At 32.3% G+C, this 16,097-nt stretch overlaps 1 protein-coding gene across 1 annotated transcript in view; it reads left to right on the top strand.

Moving 5' to 3' along the window:
- LOC142226577 (thioester-containing protein 1 allele S3-like) overlaps positions 1-10,081 on the top strand; it is a 33,353-nt gene extending 23,272 nt beyond the window's left edge. The window contains exons 5-8 of the mRNA XM_075296663.1: positions 290-467; positions 2,027-3,098; positions 3,181-3,705; positions 8,813-10,081. Of these exons, the coding sequence (XP_075152778.1) occupies positions 290-467; positions 2,027-3,098; positions 3,181-3,705; positions 8,813-9,319 (2,282 nt within the window). The 3' untranslated portion in view covers positions 9,320-10,081. The remainder of the gene's footprint in view (positions 1-289; positions 468-2,026; positions 3,099-3,180; positions 3,706-8,812) is intronic.
- Positions 10,082-16,097: the final 6,016 nt, after the last annotated feature.

Below are 16,097 nucleotides of genomic sequence, written 5' to 3'. Positions count from 1 at the left end.
TAGACCGGGGACTTATCCGCCGACCTGTTAGAATCGCAAGCACTCATTTATAAGGCACAAGTTCATCACTTGTAGCATCACAATGGACTGAGTAGTCTAAGTGAACCAAAATCATCGGGCTGCGATGTGGTATATGATATAATACGATATGGTATAGGATATAATACAATGGACCCCATCCAAAATTTGCTTTTCCTATCTATTCAAGTTTACATTTAAACTAAACACTCAAATGTAATAATATTCAAATCAAACATTATTATTGAAATTATTAATTTTATTATTTCAGCACCTTGTTCAATTGGTTGTTTTCCCATTCCCTATGATCCTTATGCGGTTTTAATGCCAGATTTTAGCAAGTGTCGCAAAAATGATCAAGAACGAGATGAGAATATTCTGGATGATATTCAAAAAATGAAGATACGTAAAAGTTATTCAGAAAACTGGATATTTGATGATATAGAAAGGTAAGTGGCCTATAGTCCAGGAGATATTCGCAGTAGTAGGAACGAAATTTTAGACAAACAAAGTTTTCTCTTGACGATACAAAATTTAGCTAATTAAAAACAAGTAAGTAAAGTCTAAACCCGGCGGGGCCGACTGTATTATACCCTTCGCCCCTATGTAGGCCAAAATTTGTGTTACAATCTCAACTACTTCACATTTGTTGGAAGCTATATAAAGGAGACAATTTTTTTACTTCTTCAAAATCTCTAGAATTAAAATTTAAATCGGACGGCAGATATATATGGGAGCCATATCTAACCGATTTCAACCAAATTTGGCACAATTACCAATACTACTAAACCTACTCCTTGTGCGAAATTACACATACAATAGTATCGTTAAAAGTACCGCTTGTGCAAAATTTGAAGTAAGTCAGTGCAAAACTCTGGCTTTTGAGACCATATAAGTCCAAATCGGGCGAAAGATATATATGTGAGCTATATCTAAATCTGAACCGATTTTAACAAAATTTGACACACTTAACGATAGTATTAAACTTACCCCATGTGCAAAATTTGAAGCAAATCACGGCAAAACTCTGGCTTTTGTGGCCATATAAGTTCAAATCGGACAAAAGATATATATGGGAGCTATATCTAAATTTGAACCGATTTCAATCAAATTTACCAAGCATTGGTAGAATGTCAATTCTACACTCTGTGCAAAATTTCACGAAGATCGGTAGTAAACTTTGGCCTCTGTGGTCATATGAGTCTAAATCGGACGAAAAATATATATGGGAGATATATCTAAATCTGAACCGATTTGGCTGATATTTTGCAAGAATTTCGAGACTCATAAAATATTTGGATATACGATATTTCAAGAAAATCGGTTGATAAACACGCTAGCTATGACCAAATCGGGGATAAATATATATGGCAGCTATATCTAAATCTGAACCGATTTTTTCCAAAACCAATAGCGATTGTCTCTGTCCCAAGAAACGGCCCTATGCCAAATTTGAGGACGTTCGGACTTAAATTGCGAGCTGTACTTTGTGCACAAAATTACATATACAGACAGACGGACGGACAGACAGACAGACAGACGGACATCGCTAAATCGACTCAGAAATTAATTCTAAGCCGATCGGTATACTAAAAGATGGGTCTATGACCAATATTTCTTGGCGTTACATACAAATGCACAAACTTATTATACTCTGTAGTGGTGAAGGGTATAAAGACTGGAGATAATCGTTGCAATGCTTTTAATAAATTCTGTTTCATTTGCTCTTAAATATACTTTTTAACAATGAGAAATTACGTTTGTTTAAAATTTCGTTCCGGAGAAAAGAATTTTGTCCTTGGGTGTGTATGATGCAATGTACTGACAAATCTCTAAACGAGATGTCAGAACATTCCAGCACTCACCTAATATATTATATTCATATGAGTTAGCAACGATTATATTATGAAGTTTTTCTCTCAGCGTACATAGTAGTTAACATTAAAAAATAATTTTTTTCCAATCCCATATTTATTACTGAAATTTTCTTCATTTTCTTTGAGTAAAGTACGAATTCCGATGGTATTGCAAACTTTACTACAAAAATTCCCGACTCAATTACATCGTGGGTTATTACTGGATTTTCTTTGAATGAGAAAACTGGCTTTGGCATTACTGAAAATCCTAAGAAAATTCAAGTATTTAAATCATTTTTCGTTAGCCTAAATCTTCCATATTCCATAAAACTTGGAGAAGTGATAAAACTACCAGTTAATGTGTGCAATAATATGGAACAAAATTTAAATGCTGTCATTACTTTGGATAATGAGAATGATGAATTTGATTTCATAGAACCGGATATCATCGAAGGACCAAATAAATATCAAATAACCAAGAACTTGGTTGTGAATTCCAATGCGAGTGGAACTACAACATTTTGCATAAAACCCAAAATTATTGGGGAAATAGCAATAAAGATAAAAGCAATAACACCATTGGCTGGCGATGCAGTACATCAACGACTCAAGGTAGAAGCGGAAGGTGTAAAACATTACAAAAATGAATCGCTTTTAATTTCCGCCACTTCTGGAGACCCTGCCAGATATACTCTCAAAGCCAATATACCCAAAGAAGTGATCATGGATTCCGAATATTTAGAATTCTCCGTAGTTAAGGATTTTATAGGACTCAATATAAACAAATTGAGAAATGCTATCAATTTACCTAGAGGTTGTGGTGAACAAAATATGATTGATTTTGTTTGCAATATTTTGATTTTGGAATATTTGGATGCTCTTAAAAGAGATATGCCTGATATAAGGAAGAAAGCCTTGAATTTCTTGGAAATCGGATATCAACGTCAATTGACCTATAAACATAAAGATGGTGGCTATAGTGCATTTGGTGAAAGCGATGATCACTCAAATAGTTGGCTAACAGCCTACGTGCTCCGGTCATTTCTGCAAGCACGGAATTTCATCACCATCGATGAGAAAATAATCGATGCAGCTTTCACATATCTTATCGACGCACAAATGCCGAATGGAAAGTTCCCTCCAACTGGAAAATTATTCCAATCTTCTAACCAGAACGAATTTGGAATATCCGCCTTTATATTGTTGACCTTCTTAGAAGATAAAGTAAGCGAAAAGACACCATTACAATGGTCTCTTTAAAGGTGTTTTAGACTATACACTCGTAATTCTTCATTATCTCTTTCAGAAATATGCTGAAAAATATAGCATCCACATCGAGAAATCTTTACAATTCCTTAACAATAACGTGGACAAAGAAGATGACACCTACTCTTTGGCTCTTGGTCTGTTGGTATTGTGCAAAGTCAAACACCAAAAAGCCGAAAGAATTTTGGAAAGATTAGAAACCAGAGCAACAATTGAAAATAATCAAAAATGGTGGCCTAGTTCTTCCAGCAATTGCCATAATGAAGTCGAAATAACTGCTTACATTTGTCAATCCTTAATGGTGGTGGATAAATCCTCCAACAAAATATTTCCAATAATAAAATGGTTAATGGGAAAACGTAGTTATCATGGAGGTTTCGAGTCTTCCCAAGCCACTGCAGTAGGACTCAAAGCTTTATACGAATATGCCCAAAAATATGCAGGTGTAACAGATGAAGGTCCAATTACAGTTCAATATGAAGCACAAAATGATGAAGGTATTGAAACAACAAAAGGTACCATTTTGGTGGGCCAGGAAGAATCTCTAAACACGGAAAGTTATGTGGTAAGTAGGAATAGGTCACCATAACACAGAAATAAAAATCTTCAAATTAATTCAAAATTTCGATCTCAAGGATAATCAATTACACAAAATGTTTTAATCAATTAAATTTTTAATAGAAACCGATGATTTATATTACCAGTTCGTAAGGCAATATATTTATTACATTCAATTACTACATTATTTAATCCGATTACACTGAAAAAACAGTGAACCCACCAGGAAGAAGAATTTTGGTTAATTTTAGAAAATTTTGAATATTTTTAGAAAATTTTAACTAAACAGTATAACAAACGCTGGCATCACGCCGATGTCATAAAAATAAGTAAATATTTTTCGACAAATTCAAGAAAATGTATTAGACATAATTAAATTTTTTCACTTGTTAAAGAAAATTTTGTAGTTTGAAGGAAAAAATTGGAGTTCAAAATTGCAAGAATGTCTTTAGTGACATACGAAGTTCATGATGAACGCATTTGTAGTAAAATTTACAAATTTAAAGAAATATTGAACTATTTTGTAGAAGACACAAATTTAGTTAATCTTCATCCTACATTTGTGTATATTTTTTTCCTCGGTTTTAGTTAATTTAACTAACGTACACAAAAAATTATTAGAGTAGAGGAAACTTTCTCCAAACATAATAATTCCATGAACTAAAATAAAGTTAAATTGGCTTTAGTGAAATAGAGAGTTCATTTTTTTTGAGTGTACTTTTTAATTAAAACTGTTTCAATCACACAAATGGTAATATAATTATTTTAAATATTTTTAAAATTGTAGATTTTGGTGATAATTTTGTAAATTTGTCTCCAATCACGATTCAATGAAGTCTTATATTGAAATTGCTTACATTATTATTACGCGTTAATATCAATCGCCAATTCCAATTAAAATAAATTACTGATCTACTGAAAAAAATTAAAACATTTAACATAACCCTTTGACTACCGATGTCCACTCAGGAGGACATTCGAAAACGACACCAAACTCTATTTCCCCATATAGTTTCGATTTACTTCTCGATGTTATTTTAAAGCAGAGGCTTTAATCTTAAAAATATTTTCCACATTGGTGACCAGTAAAATGCATTTTTAATCAAATTGTAATTGAATGTTTTATGTTTAAATAAAAAATCAGCACTTAATTAATTATTTAATGTTATTTACTAATGTTTTATATGAATCCATGTGATTTTAATTGGAACATAGAACAGTTTTTGATTCAATCATAAAATCCCAAAAATTTTTGAAGTTCTTCTAAAGGCACAACTTTAAAAGCACTTCCAAAAATGTCCTCCCAAAGATGTTCTTTATTTTAATTATAAAGGAAGTTATTTTAAATCAATTTTTTCATACGTACATGACTTGCTTTTTTCAATAGGTAATTTTTATTTATTTATTTTTTTTTTTTTGTTTCCAATGGGTTAAAAACAGAGTAAGAATTAACAAGTATATACGGCCGTAAGTTCGGCCAGGCCGAAGCTTATGTACCCTCCACCACGAATTGCGTAGAAACTTCTACTGAAGACTGTCATCCAAAATCGAATTACTTGGGTTGCGGTAATTTTTGCCGATGACAAGGTATCTTAAAACTTCCTAATACCGTAATATATACCACGTAGTCCGTACGTGGTATATATTAAACTTAAAATGACCCATTAAATACGTATATAATAAAGATTTACAAAATTTTCTATAGAACTAAAATTTTGACAAAATAAATTTTTGATAACATTTTCTATAGAAGTAAAATTTGGACAAAATTTTCAATAGAAAAACGATTTTAACAAAATTTTGAAAAAATTTTATATAGAAATAAGTATTTTACAAAATTTTAAAAAGATTTAAAATTTTAAAATTTAGAATTAAAATTTTGACAACATTTTCTATAGAAATAAAATTTTGCCAAAATTTTCTATAGAAATAAAATTTGACAAAATTTTCTATAGGAATAAAATTTCAACAAAATTTTCTATAGAAATAAAATTTCAACAAAATTTTCTATAGAAATAAAATTTCTCTAGATTATTTTTGATCGAGTGGCAAGCATGATTATGAACCGATATGGACCAATTTTTGTGTGATTGGAGATCGGCTATATATAACTATAGACCGATATGGACCAATTTTTGCATGGTTATTAGCGGCCATATATTAACATCACGTTGCAAATTTCAACCGGATCGGATGAATTTTCCTCGTCCAAGTGGCTCAGGAGTTTAAATCTGGGGATCGGTTTATATAGAGGCTATATATAATTATGGACTGATATGGACCAATTTTTGAATGGTTCTTAGAGACTATATACCAATACCATGCACCAAATTTCAGCCGGATCGGATGAAATTTGCTTCTCTTAGAGGATCCGCAAACCAAATCTGGGAATCGGTTTATATGGGGGCTATATATAAATGTGGACCGATATGGACCAATTTTTGCATGGTTGTTAGATACCATATACTAACACCACGTATCAAATTTCAACCGCATCGGATGAATTTTGCTCCTCTAAGAGACTCCGGAGTTCAAATCTGGAGATCGGTTTATATGGGGGCTGTATATAATTATGGACCGATATGGACCAATTTTTGCATGGCGGTTAGAGACCATATACTAATACCATATACCAAATTTCAGCCGTATCGGATGAAATTTGCTTTGTATCAATTAACTTTTTAATTAAAAATTTTAAAATTTTCAATCATTGACTTAATTAACTTAATGTTTCTATCTTGATTAAAAAGTTAATTGTACCAATTAATTTATTAATTGAACAAAATTTCAACTTCAATTAACTTTTTAATTGGAAATATTTTGGTGATATTTTTTTCTGTGTACAAAAGTAGATTAACCAACAGAGGAAAAGAATGTTTGCCAAATTTATTGATGCTGATGAGGAATGTGGTAATTCCGAAACGTGCGTCCAACCAACCATCTTGCAGTCTAAAGGGTGATACGGTCAAAATTTGGTCAAGGGAAAACGCGTGTAAATCGGTGAAATCGTTTATTTAAAAAATCAAATTAAATTTCTTTTTCAAGTTCAATTAGTATAAAATTCAGGAAAAATATTCAGTTAGGCTTTCGCTTTTCCAAATCCGAATTGCCGGGCCTCACGCTTGACACCTGCCCTCAGATTTTGTACAGCCACCTTGTCCACCTTCTTCGCCGCAGAAAGCCAGTTTGCCTTGAACTGCTGCTCGTCCTTAACACTTTTTTTGGTCTTCTTTAGGTTCCGCTTGACAATAGCCCAGTATTTCTCAATTGGGCGGAGCTCTGGCGTGTTAGGAGGGTTCTTGTCCTTGGGAACCACCAGCACGTTGTTGGCGGCGTACCAATCCATGGCCTTTTTACCGTAATGGCAAGATGCCAAATCCGGCCAAAATAGTACGGAACAACCGTGTTTCTTCAGGAAAGGCAGCAGACGTTTATTCAAATACTCTTTGACGTACATTTCTTGGTTGACAGTCCCGGAAGCTATGAAAATGTTGCTCTTCAAGCCACAGGTACAGATGGCTTGTCAAACCAGATATTTCTTTGCGAACTTTGACAGTTTTATGTGCTTGAAAATATCTGCTACCTTTCCCCTTCCTTTTGCCGTGTAAAACTCCTGTCCCGGAAGCTGCTTGTAGTCGGCTTTGACGTAGGTTTCGTCGTCCAGACAAACTTCGTCAGCATCGTCGTGTACAGCCTCCGGGATCGCGCTTTGGCCGTCGTATATTGTTTATCATCGCGATTTGAAGTCACTACCTTCTTGTAAGTCGATAGTCCGGATCGTTTTTTGGCTCGATGCACGGTTGTAAACGATACACCCAGCTTATTTGCGGCATCTCGGAGAGAGAGGTTAGGGTTTCGCTTGAAACTATCGGCAACTCTCTTTTTCGTCTCAGCGGCTTCCGGTTTTCGATTTCCCCCCGATCCAGACTTTCTGGCTGTCGACAAACGCTTTAATTACATTTGTAACGGTTGATTTGGCAACTTTTAGCGATTTTGCCAGCTTTGCGTGCGAGTAGCTCGGATTTTCGCGATGCGCGAGCAAGCTTTTTGATACGCTGCTCTTCTTGGTTGGACGGCATTTTGACAACTGAAGAGTGAATTCCAAAATCAAAATAGGATCAACATTCTACACACACACACACCTTCAAAATGAGGGGTGTTCAGGTTTTTTAAATGCAAAATTGAAAGAAATATGTCAAGTTTATATTGACCAAATTTTAACCGTATCACCCCTTATACACGGACGAAAAACACTGTTTTTCGTATTTCGGGTGTAAAAATTATATGTTTTGAACTCAAATTTTTTAACACAATATTTTTAAGTGCAAGCATGTAATGTTCATAAACTAGCATATTTAACATGTTTGTTAATATGGTAGAACATATTATGTTTTGGGACATAAAAATAATATGCTTAGATGCAAACATATATTAATTTAGAAATAGCCTATAAACATATATGTGTTTAGAAAGAGAGACCTAGAGAGTATGCTGCAAGTAAAATAATGGAAGTAACCAATTGACGCCTTAAAAATATATCCACACAAGGTGAAACATAATATGTTTGAACAATACAAACAATTTTTTGTTTGGACAAATCATGAAAATATATATGCTTGAAGCAAAATGTGTTTGGAGTGTATGTTACAGAAGCGATTTTTTTTTGAGGGTGATAAAATCAAGATAAAGTAGGGCTTTGCCCAAATAAATTTGACAAACATTATTTTCCTCTGTTGGTTAAGCTACTCTTGTAGTTTAGTCAACGCAGTGGTTTTAAAGCTGAGATCAAAACAACAAATATAATATCACAAAATTTTTTAATTCATATCCATAACATTGAATTCGGATCACAACTTAAGAAGTGATGCAAATTCAGTGCAACTGCTATTGAAATGGTGGACAGACATCCTACGACAAGCCCATGTTAAATACATCGCTCCAGCGCCAATTTTGCGGATCCAAAAAGAACATTTTCACTACTTTTGTTTTGCTGGGATATTGATCCAATAAACTGAAATTGCTTTAATCAAAGATATGATAAAATCAATTATCGAGTGGATTAAAATTGATAGAATTAAAAGTTTTATTTATCCTATGGTATAATTCTCTTTCAGCTTCCCAAAACAACCCGAGAAATTTCTCTAAGAGCACAAGGGAAAGGTTTAACATTGATTCAATTATCCTACAGTTATTCCTTGACAATTGCTGACATGGTACCCAGTTTTATTGTCAAGCATGAGGCTAAAAAACCACGCTATCCTGGTCATCTATTCATGAACATCAGTGCCGAATTCAAGCCACATCAACAAATTAAGGAATCCAACATGGCTATAATGGAAATATCTCTACCTTCTGGATATAGTACCAATTATGATATTCTGAGATCTATTCGGGAGAGTCAGAGAGTGCGTCGTGTAGAAATGAAAAATGGAGCTACAATCATAGTCGTCTATTTTGAAAGTCTTTTGAATGGTGAACCAGTTAACTTTGATGTGTCTGCTGAAAGGACCCATGAAGTTTCTCAACGAAAGTACTCTCCTATAACAATATATGATTACTACAATAGTCATCAACGTGCTACTATATACTATGAGGTCAAACAAAATGATGAAATCTTCTAATAATACCTCTTGTTAAGAAATAACTTTTCTTTAAAGGCAATCAAAACCTAATTTATAACAAGCGTTCCCAATATTGTTCCTATATATACCCTGAAAGAAAAAGTTTAACAATATTAACCAAAAGTTGTCGTTAAAATTGAAATAATTATTTCATAAAATCAACGAAATTATTCTTTATTGTCATCAATCTGTTATTTGATAACGAAACATTTCATACTATTAATGAACATTTTCATTGCTTTAATGAAAACATTTATTTACGTCAATGAAAGCATTTCATTGGCTTATTAAATTTTCGTTGGGTGCTACTAATTTCGAAAAAATAAATCTAAATATCAATCACACACACACTGAAAAAAATATTGTCGTGAGGTCAAAGATTTCACATTTTTAAAATACGAATGCAAATTTTGCTTAGTATAGAAGACACATTTCTCTAATATAAATTTTTTTTTTCCTTGTCCAAAAGTCGATAAACTTTTCAATGAAGTCGAATTGTCTTTATAATTAAGTGATTTCACTTAAAAATGGGTATCATAACATGAAATAAAACATGTTTGGGCTAAGGTCAACTTGACTTTAATAATTCAGAAAAATTCTTTAAAATTAATGAAATTGTCTTTAAATTTGTTGTCTTTTTGCATCTTGACTACAAAGCAAAAAATCGTTCAAATATAGGACATGTTTTTTAAAACTTTATTTTAAAGACGTTTTTTACTTGAAACATAGCATAATTTCTACTAGAAGTCGAGTCTTAATTTGTTCGTTAACTCGTTTTTAAACGACTTTGATAGCATATGAAGAAAAAAAGCTGAAAAAGCGAAAAATTAAAATTTGCTTCCTAGAAGCAAGTACACAAAACCCAAATTTTAAAGAGAATTGTGTCTTAAAAGTATCCTTACTTGTATTCTCCGCTTCTTTGGCTCGGAATCAATACCAAAATGTTTAAAGTAAAAACAAAATCTTTGCAACCGGGCATGCTTTTTTTCAGTGCACAAGCACCGTTTCCCAAGATTTAAATTTTTTTAGTAAATTGGAAAATTATTGTGTTTCTAAATTATAACCTTGTACCTTGAAAGTTAATACTACCTTGCACGATTTAATAAAAATGTGGCATCTCTGAAGCTGATTAAAAAATTTTGATGAAATTATTCTCCAAACGTCATGTCATGCATTTTATTATTTCATAAATACGGCAAAGACACTACATCGTATGTATTATGACTTATTATTTATTACACCGTTGTAGATATTTATATTTTATTTTTCTTTTTTTAGTCTACTTTAAAAAATGTGATAAATTAGAATAGCTCTCATGACATTTTAATTAAAAATCATCACTTGTAATAGTTTAATACACAATTCATTGTGATAACCCAATATAAATATTGCAAAGTATTATATAAATATTTACATAACCCGTAACTTTTATTCATCATTACTTTTATTTTTTATAAATATTATATTATATTTTCTTAGAACAAGTTAAGTATAGATTTAGCTTTTTTATTTTTCTTTTAATAAAAAGAAAACAACTAAATTAAGATACTTTTTTTTGTATTGGTTACTATCTTCTAAAGGTAAAAATTGCAGTGATTTCAAGTATCGGAAACAATAATGAAACCTAAACCCAATCACCGAACATCTTTAAACGTTGTAGATATAGTATTTTTACCTTTATTAAATTTTTAATTATGGAAAATTGAATTGTTTAGAAGACAGCTATGGTAAAGGGTGTTACCAAGATCACATAGTATATCTGTCATTCTTGAATTGACATTTTTCAATTTTCTGAATTTTAAAACATCAAATAAAATAGTAAAAATTTCCACAAAATATTTGAAAAGTGAACTGATCCATTTTTCGGCTGATATAATTGGATCAATTAATTTTTTACTTGTTTCTATCATTTCTGTGATTGAAGACATTTCAATTAAAGAACAAGTAAGTAAAGTAGAAAGTCGGGCGGGGTCGACTATATTATACTCTAAACCACCCTTACTGAATTAGTAATCATAAGCATTTGTGGGGTAACATTGATATAGGTCTGGGAGATAAACCGCAGTTGCATATTTAAGAAAATTAAGGGGTACATGTCTATGGGTGCTTTGTCTCAATCTGACTATAGCTCATAGTCAGTGTTGCCAGGGAAAATGTTCGGTTTACCGTACAAGACAAAAAAAGTTCCCTACTTTCCCATACATTCACAAACAATTTTCCCTACAATATTTTCGTTAAATTTAAACACATTTTACAAAACAAAAATGGTTCTAAGTATGTACTTTATTATCTTAAAACATGAAAATGCAACGTATATAACCTAGAAAATAAATGTGTTTCATGGTTGCCACACTTGGTAGAATTCTACCAAAAATAGTATTTTTTTTTTGTTAAATCTCTATAGAAAAAAAATTGGAAAAAGTTTCGATAAACAAATTTTTTTTGAGAAAATTTTCTATAGAAATAAAATTTTGATAATAAATTTTATAGAAATAAAATTTTGAGAAAAAATTCCATAGAACTAAAATTTTGAGAAAATTTTTATAGAATAATATTTTGAAAAAAAAATTCTATAGAAATACAATTTTGACACAATTTTCTATAAAAATAAAATGTTGATAAAATTTTGTACAGGAATAAAATTTTGACAAAAAATTCTATAGAAATATTTGTTTGGTAGATTTGTGATAATTTGTGGTAATCTTCAAATTTTGTTAGATTTTTTTTTTGGCACGAGTGGTAACTGTTGTTACCACACATTGTTGATCAAGCCTTCTTATTCTTCTTGTAATTTCCTTCCCTAGAGCCACCGAAATGTAAAAATTATTACAAATTGTGTTGAGTGAAAATGTCCCTACATTGTGGCCCTACGTCCTACAAGACGCTTAATATTAGAAAAAAACATACATATAGGGAATTTCCCGTTCTTCTAGTTGATATTGCACCTACGGGGTTAGTATGCCACTATATTGAGCCCATTATTAAAAAATTTAGAAAAATCGGGGGGTACATATGTTATATATGGGAGCTAAAGCTAAATCTGATCCGATTTCCATGATTTTTTTGCACATACAGTTAGTGCTATAGAAGATTACATTTGGCCAACTTTGAGTACTATCGGTTGATAAATAAGGGTTTTATAGCCAAATTTTGAAAAATCGGGCGGTACATATATGTAGGAGCTATAGCTAAATCTTTTGCACATACACTTAGTGCTATAGAAAATTACATTTAGCCAACTTTGAATAAGATCGGTTGATAAATAAGGGTTTTGTGGCAAAATTTGGGAAAATCGGGCGATACATATATATGAGAGCTACATCTAAATCTGACTTGATTTGGATGAAATTTTGCAGACTTGAAGGCCGATGAAAAAGATTACTTTTTGCCAAATTTGGTGACGATCCGTTTGGAAAAAAGCGTAACGTGACCCCATTTGTCGAAATCGGTCGATACATATATATGGGAGCTATATCTAAATTTGATCCGATTTCTTCCAAATTCAATAGCGTTCGTCCTTGTGCTAAAAAAAACTCCGTGCACCAAATTTCGTCAAAATCGGTTAATAATTGCGACCGGAATACTGTGAACAACAAATACATGGACAGACGGACGGACACAAAGCGCTAGATCGACTCAAGAGGTGATTCTGAGTCGATCGGTATATATTTTATAGGGTCTAAAACCAATTTTTCTGGTAGGCACATTTTTTGGCCGATCAAAGTTATTATACCCTGACCACTATGTGGTTTAGGGTATACAAAGAGAAAATCGCTCAATTTGTGTGGGTAATAAATCCAAATTTGTAAAAATCGAGCAATATTCTTATGTAAGAGCTACAAGTGCGTACAAATACGATCGGCTAGTGCATCAAAATTTGAAATTTGAGTAATATTGGTTAATAAATAAGAGTATTATGGCCAAATTTGAGAAAATCGAGCGATGCATATATATGGAAACTATATCTAAATATGAACCAATTTGCATAATATTTTGCAGGTTTGATTAATACCACAAAATGTTACCTTGTGCAAAATTTGAGTAAGATCAGTTAAGATATGAGGCTTCTATGGTCAAACATAAAGTTATTAGGGGAAATTTTTTCAAAATTGGGCAATACATATATGGGAGCTATATCTACATCAGAACCGATTTCGATGAAATTTTGCACATACCGTTAGTACTATAGAAGACTGGATCTAGCCAACTTTGAGTAAGATCGGTTAATAAATAAGGGTTTAAGACGATAGCTTGTTTCGTTCGGAAGTTAACGTGATTTCCACAGACGGACGGACGGACATCGCTAGATCGACGCAGAATTTCAACCCGACCCAGAATATATATACATACGTCATTGAGTTTGAGACCAATATTTCGATGTGTTACCATCCTATGGTGGAGGGTATAAAAATAATAAATAAAAAAACTAGAAAAATATCACCTTTATAAACCCTGCCACCGACCAATATGGTTGCGTAGGGTATCGCAACAAATAAAAGTATCGATACAGAATGAAAAGCTCTTCTGTAAGTGGTTCATAGATGCTTATACAAAATACAATGCAAACTTTTGCTTTAACAAACTATATGTCCATTAATAACAAGAGTGACATATCCCGAACAGAGTTGCCAGTATTGCAGATTTTTGTTGAAAATTGTTGAGTTTGAGAACTTGGGAATTTGATGGGAAATTTAAATCGGTTCAGTATAATAAATAGGGTTTATAATAAAGATTTACATACACACAAAATAATATTATAATTTTTGAACTTACAATAAATTGTTGTTAAAGAAAATTTTTAAGTTCAACAAAATTTTTGTTGATATAACAAAATTGGCTGCTAATGTGACAAAATATTGCTAAAATCGTAATTGTATTTACAAATTACGTTGTTAGCTCAAATTTAAACATAATTTTAAATGTATAGATAAGAAAATTCATTGATTTTTTTGTGTGTAAAATTCTCAGCTGGTTAAGCTACTCTTATAGTGTCAGTCAACGTGTTGTTTTAAGCTGAAATCAAAACAACAATAATGCATTATTTTACTAAAAAAATTTAAATATGATACAAATGGAGCATTCGGACTAGAAACGGACATAGGATTTTATTTGGAGGCCCCTGCCCTAATTTATAATTTTACTCAGCTAGATATTCTACAATTTATTGTTGATTTTTGTGAAGATGTTTAATTAAATTTTTAAGATTTTTAGGGACGAAAACGCCCCAAGAGCAAAAACCAAAAACTGGCAACACTGAAAAACCAAAAACTGGCAACACTCTAACAGAAGCATATTTCATCCGATCCGGCTGAAATTTGGTATATGGTGTTGGTATATGGTCTCTAACAACCATGCAAACATTGGTCCACATCGGTCCATAATTATATATAGTCCCCATATAAACCGATCCCCAGATTTGGGTTGCGGAGCCTAAAAGAGAAGAAAATTTCAGCCGATCTAACAACCATGCAAAAATTGGTCCACATCGGTCCATAATTATATATAGCCCCCATATAAACCGATCCCCAGATTTGGCTTGCGGAGCCTCAAAGAGAAGCTAATTTCATCCGATCCGGCTGAAATTTTGTACATGATGTTGGTATATGGTCTCTAACAACCATGCAAAAATTGGTCCACATCGGTCCATAATTATATATGGCGCCCATATAAACCGATCCCCAGATTTGGGTTGCGGAGCCTCAAAGAGAAGCAAATTTCATCCGATACGCCTGAAATTTGGTACATGATATTGGTATATGGTCTCTAACAACCATGCAAAAATTGGTCCACATCGGTTCATAATTATATATAGCCCCCATATAAACCTATCCCCAGATTTGGCTTGCGAAGTCTCCAAGAGAAGCAAATTTCATCCAATCCGGTTGTAATTTGGAACATGGTGTTAGTATATGATATTTAACAACCGTGCCAGAATTGGTCCATATCGGTCCATAATTATATATAGCCCCCATATAAAACATTCTCCAGATTTGACCTCCGGAGCCTCTTGGAGGAGCAAAATTCACCCGATCCGGTTCAAATTAGGCACGTGGTGTTAGTATATGGTCGCTAACAACCTTACCAAAATTGGTCCAATCACACAAAAATTGGTCCATATCGGTTCATAATCATGGTTGCCACTAGAGCCAAAAATAATCTACCAAAATTTTATTTCTATGGAAAATTTTGTCAAAATTTTATTTCTATAGAAAATTTTATCAAAATGTTATTTCTAGAAAAAATTTTGTTAAAAGTTTTTTTCGGTTTATAATAAAATTTTCATCATTGTCAAAATTTTATTTCTATGGAAAATTTTGTCAAAATTTTTATTTCTATAGAAAATTTTGTGAAAATATTATTTCTATAGAAAATTATATTAAAATTTTATTTCTGTAGAAAATTTTGTCACAATTGTATGTCTACTTTGTCAAACTGAATTATATACGTATTGGATCGATCTTTTTTGATTTAATATATACCACTTATGGACTTACATACAATTTAGAAGATGGTGTTAGGAGGTTTTAAGATACCTTGCCACCGGCAAGCGTTACCGCAACTTAAGTAATTCGATTGTGGATGGCAGTGTTTAGATGAAGTTTCTACGCAATCCATGATGGAGGGTACATAAGCTTCGGCCTGGCCGAACTTACGGCCGTATATACTTGTTTATATTTTTTATTGTTTACAAAATTTATAAATTGCCTAAATATTTTTGCAAGATAATTCTCTTCCCAAGGAAATAAGAGAAAATGTAATGTATAAACACACTCTACAT

This window comes from Haematobia irritans, chromosome 2 (genome assembly GCF_050003625.1).
Source record: "Haematobia irritans isolate KBUSLIRL chromosome 2, ASM5000362v1, whole genome shotgun sequence".
NCBI lineage: Eukaryota > Metazoa > Arthropoda > Insecta > Diptera > Muscidae > Haematobia > Haematobia irritans.
The sequence above is the reverse complement of the archived record's forward strand: the minus strand, read 5'-3'. Positions and strand labels throughout refer to the sequence as shown.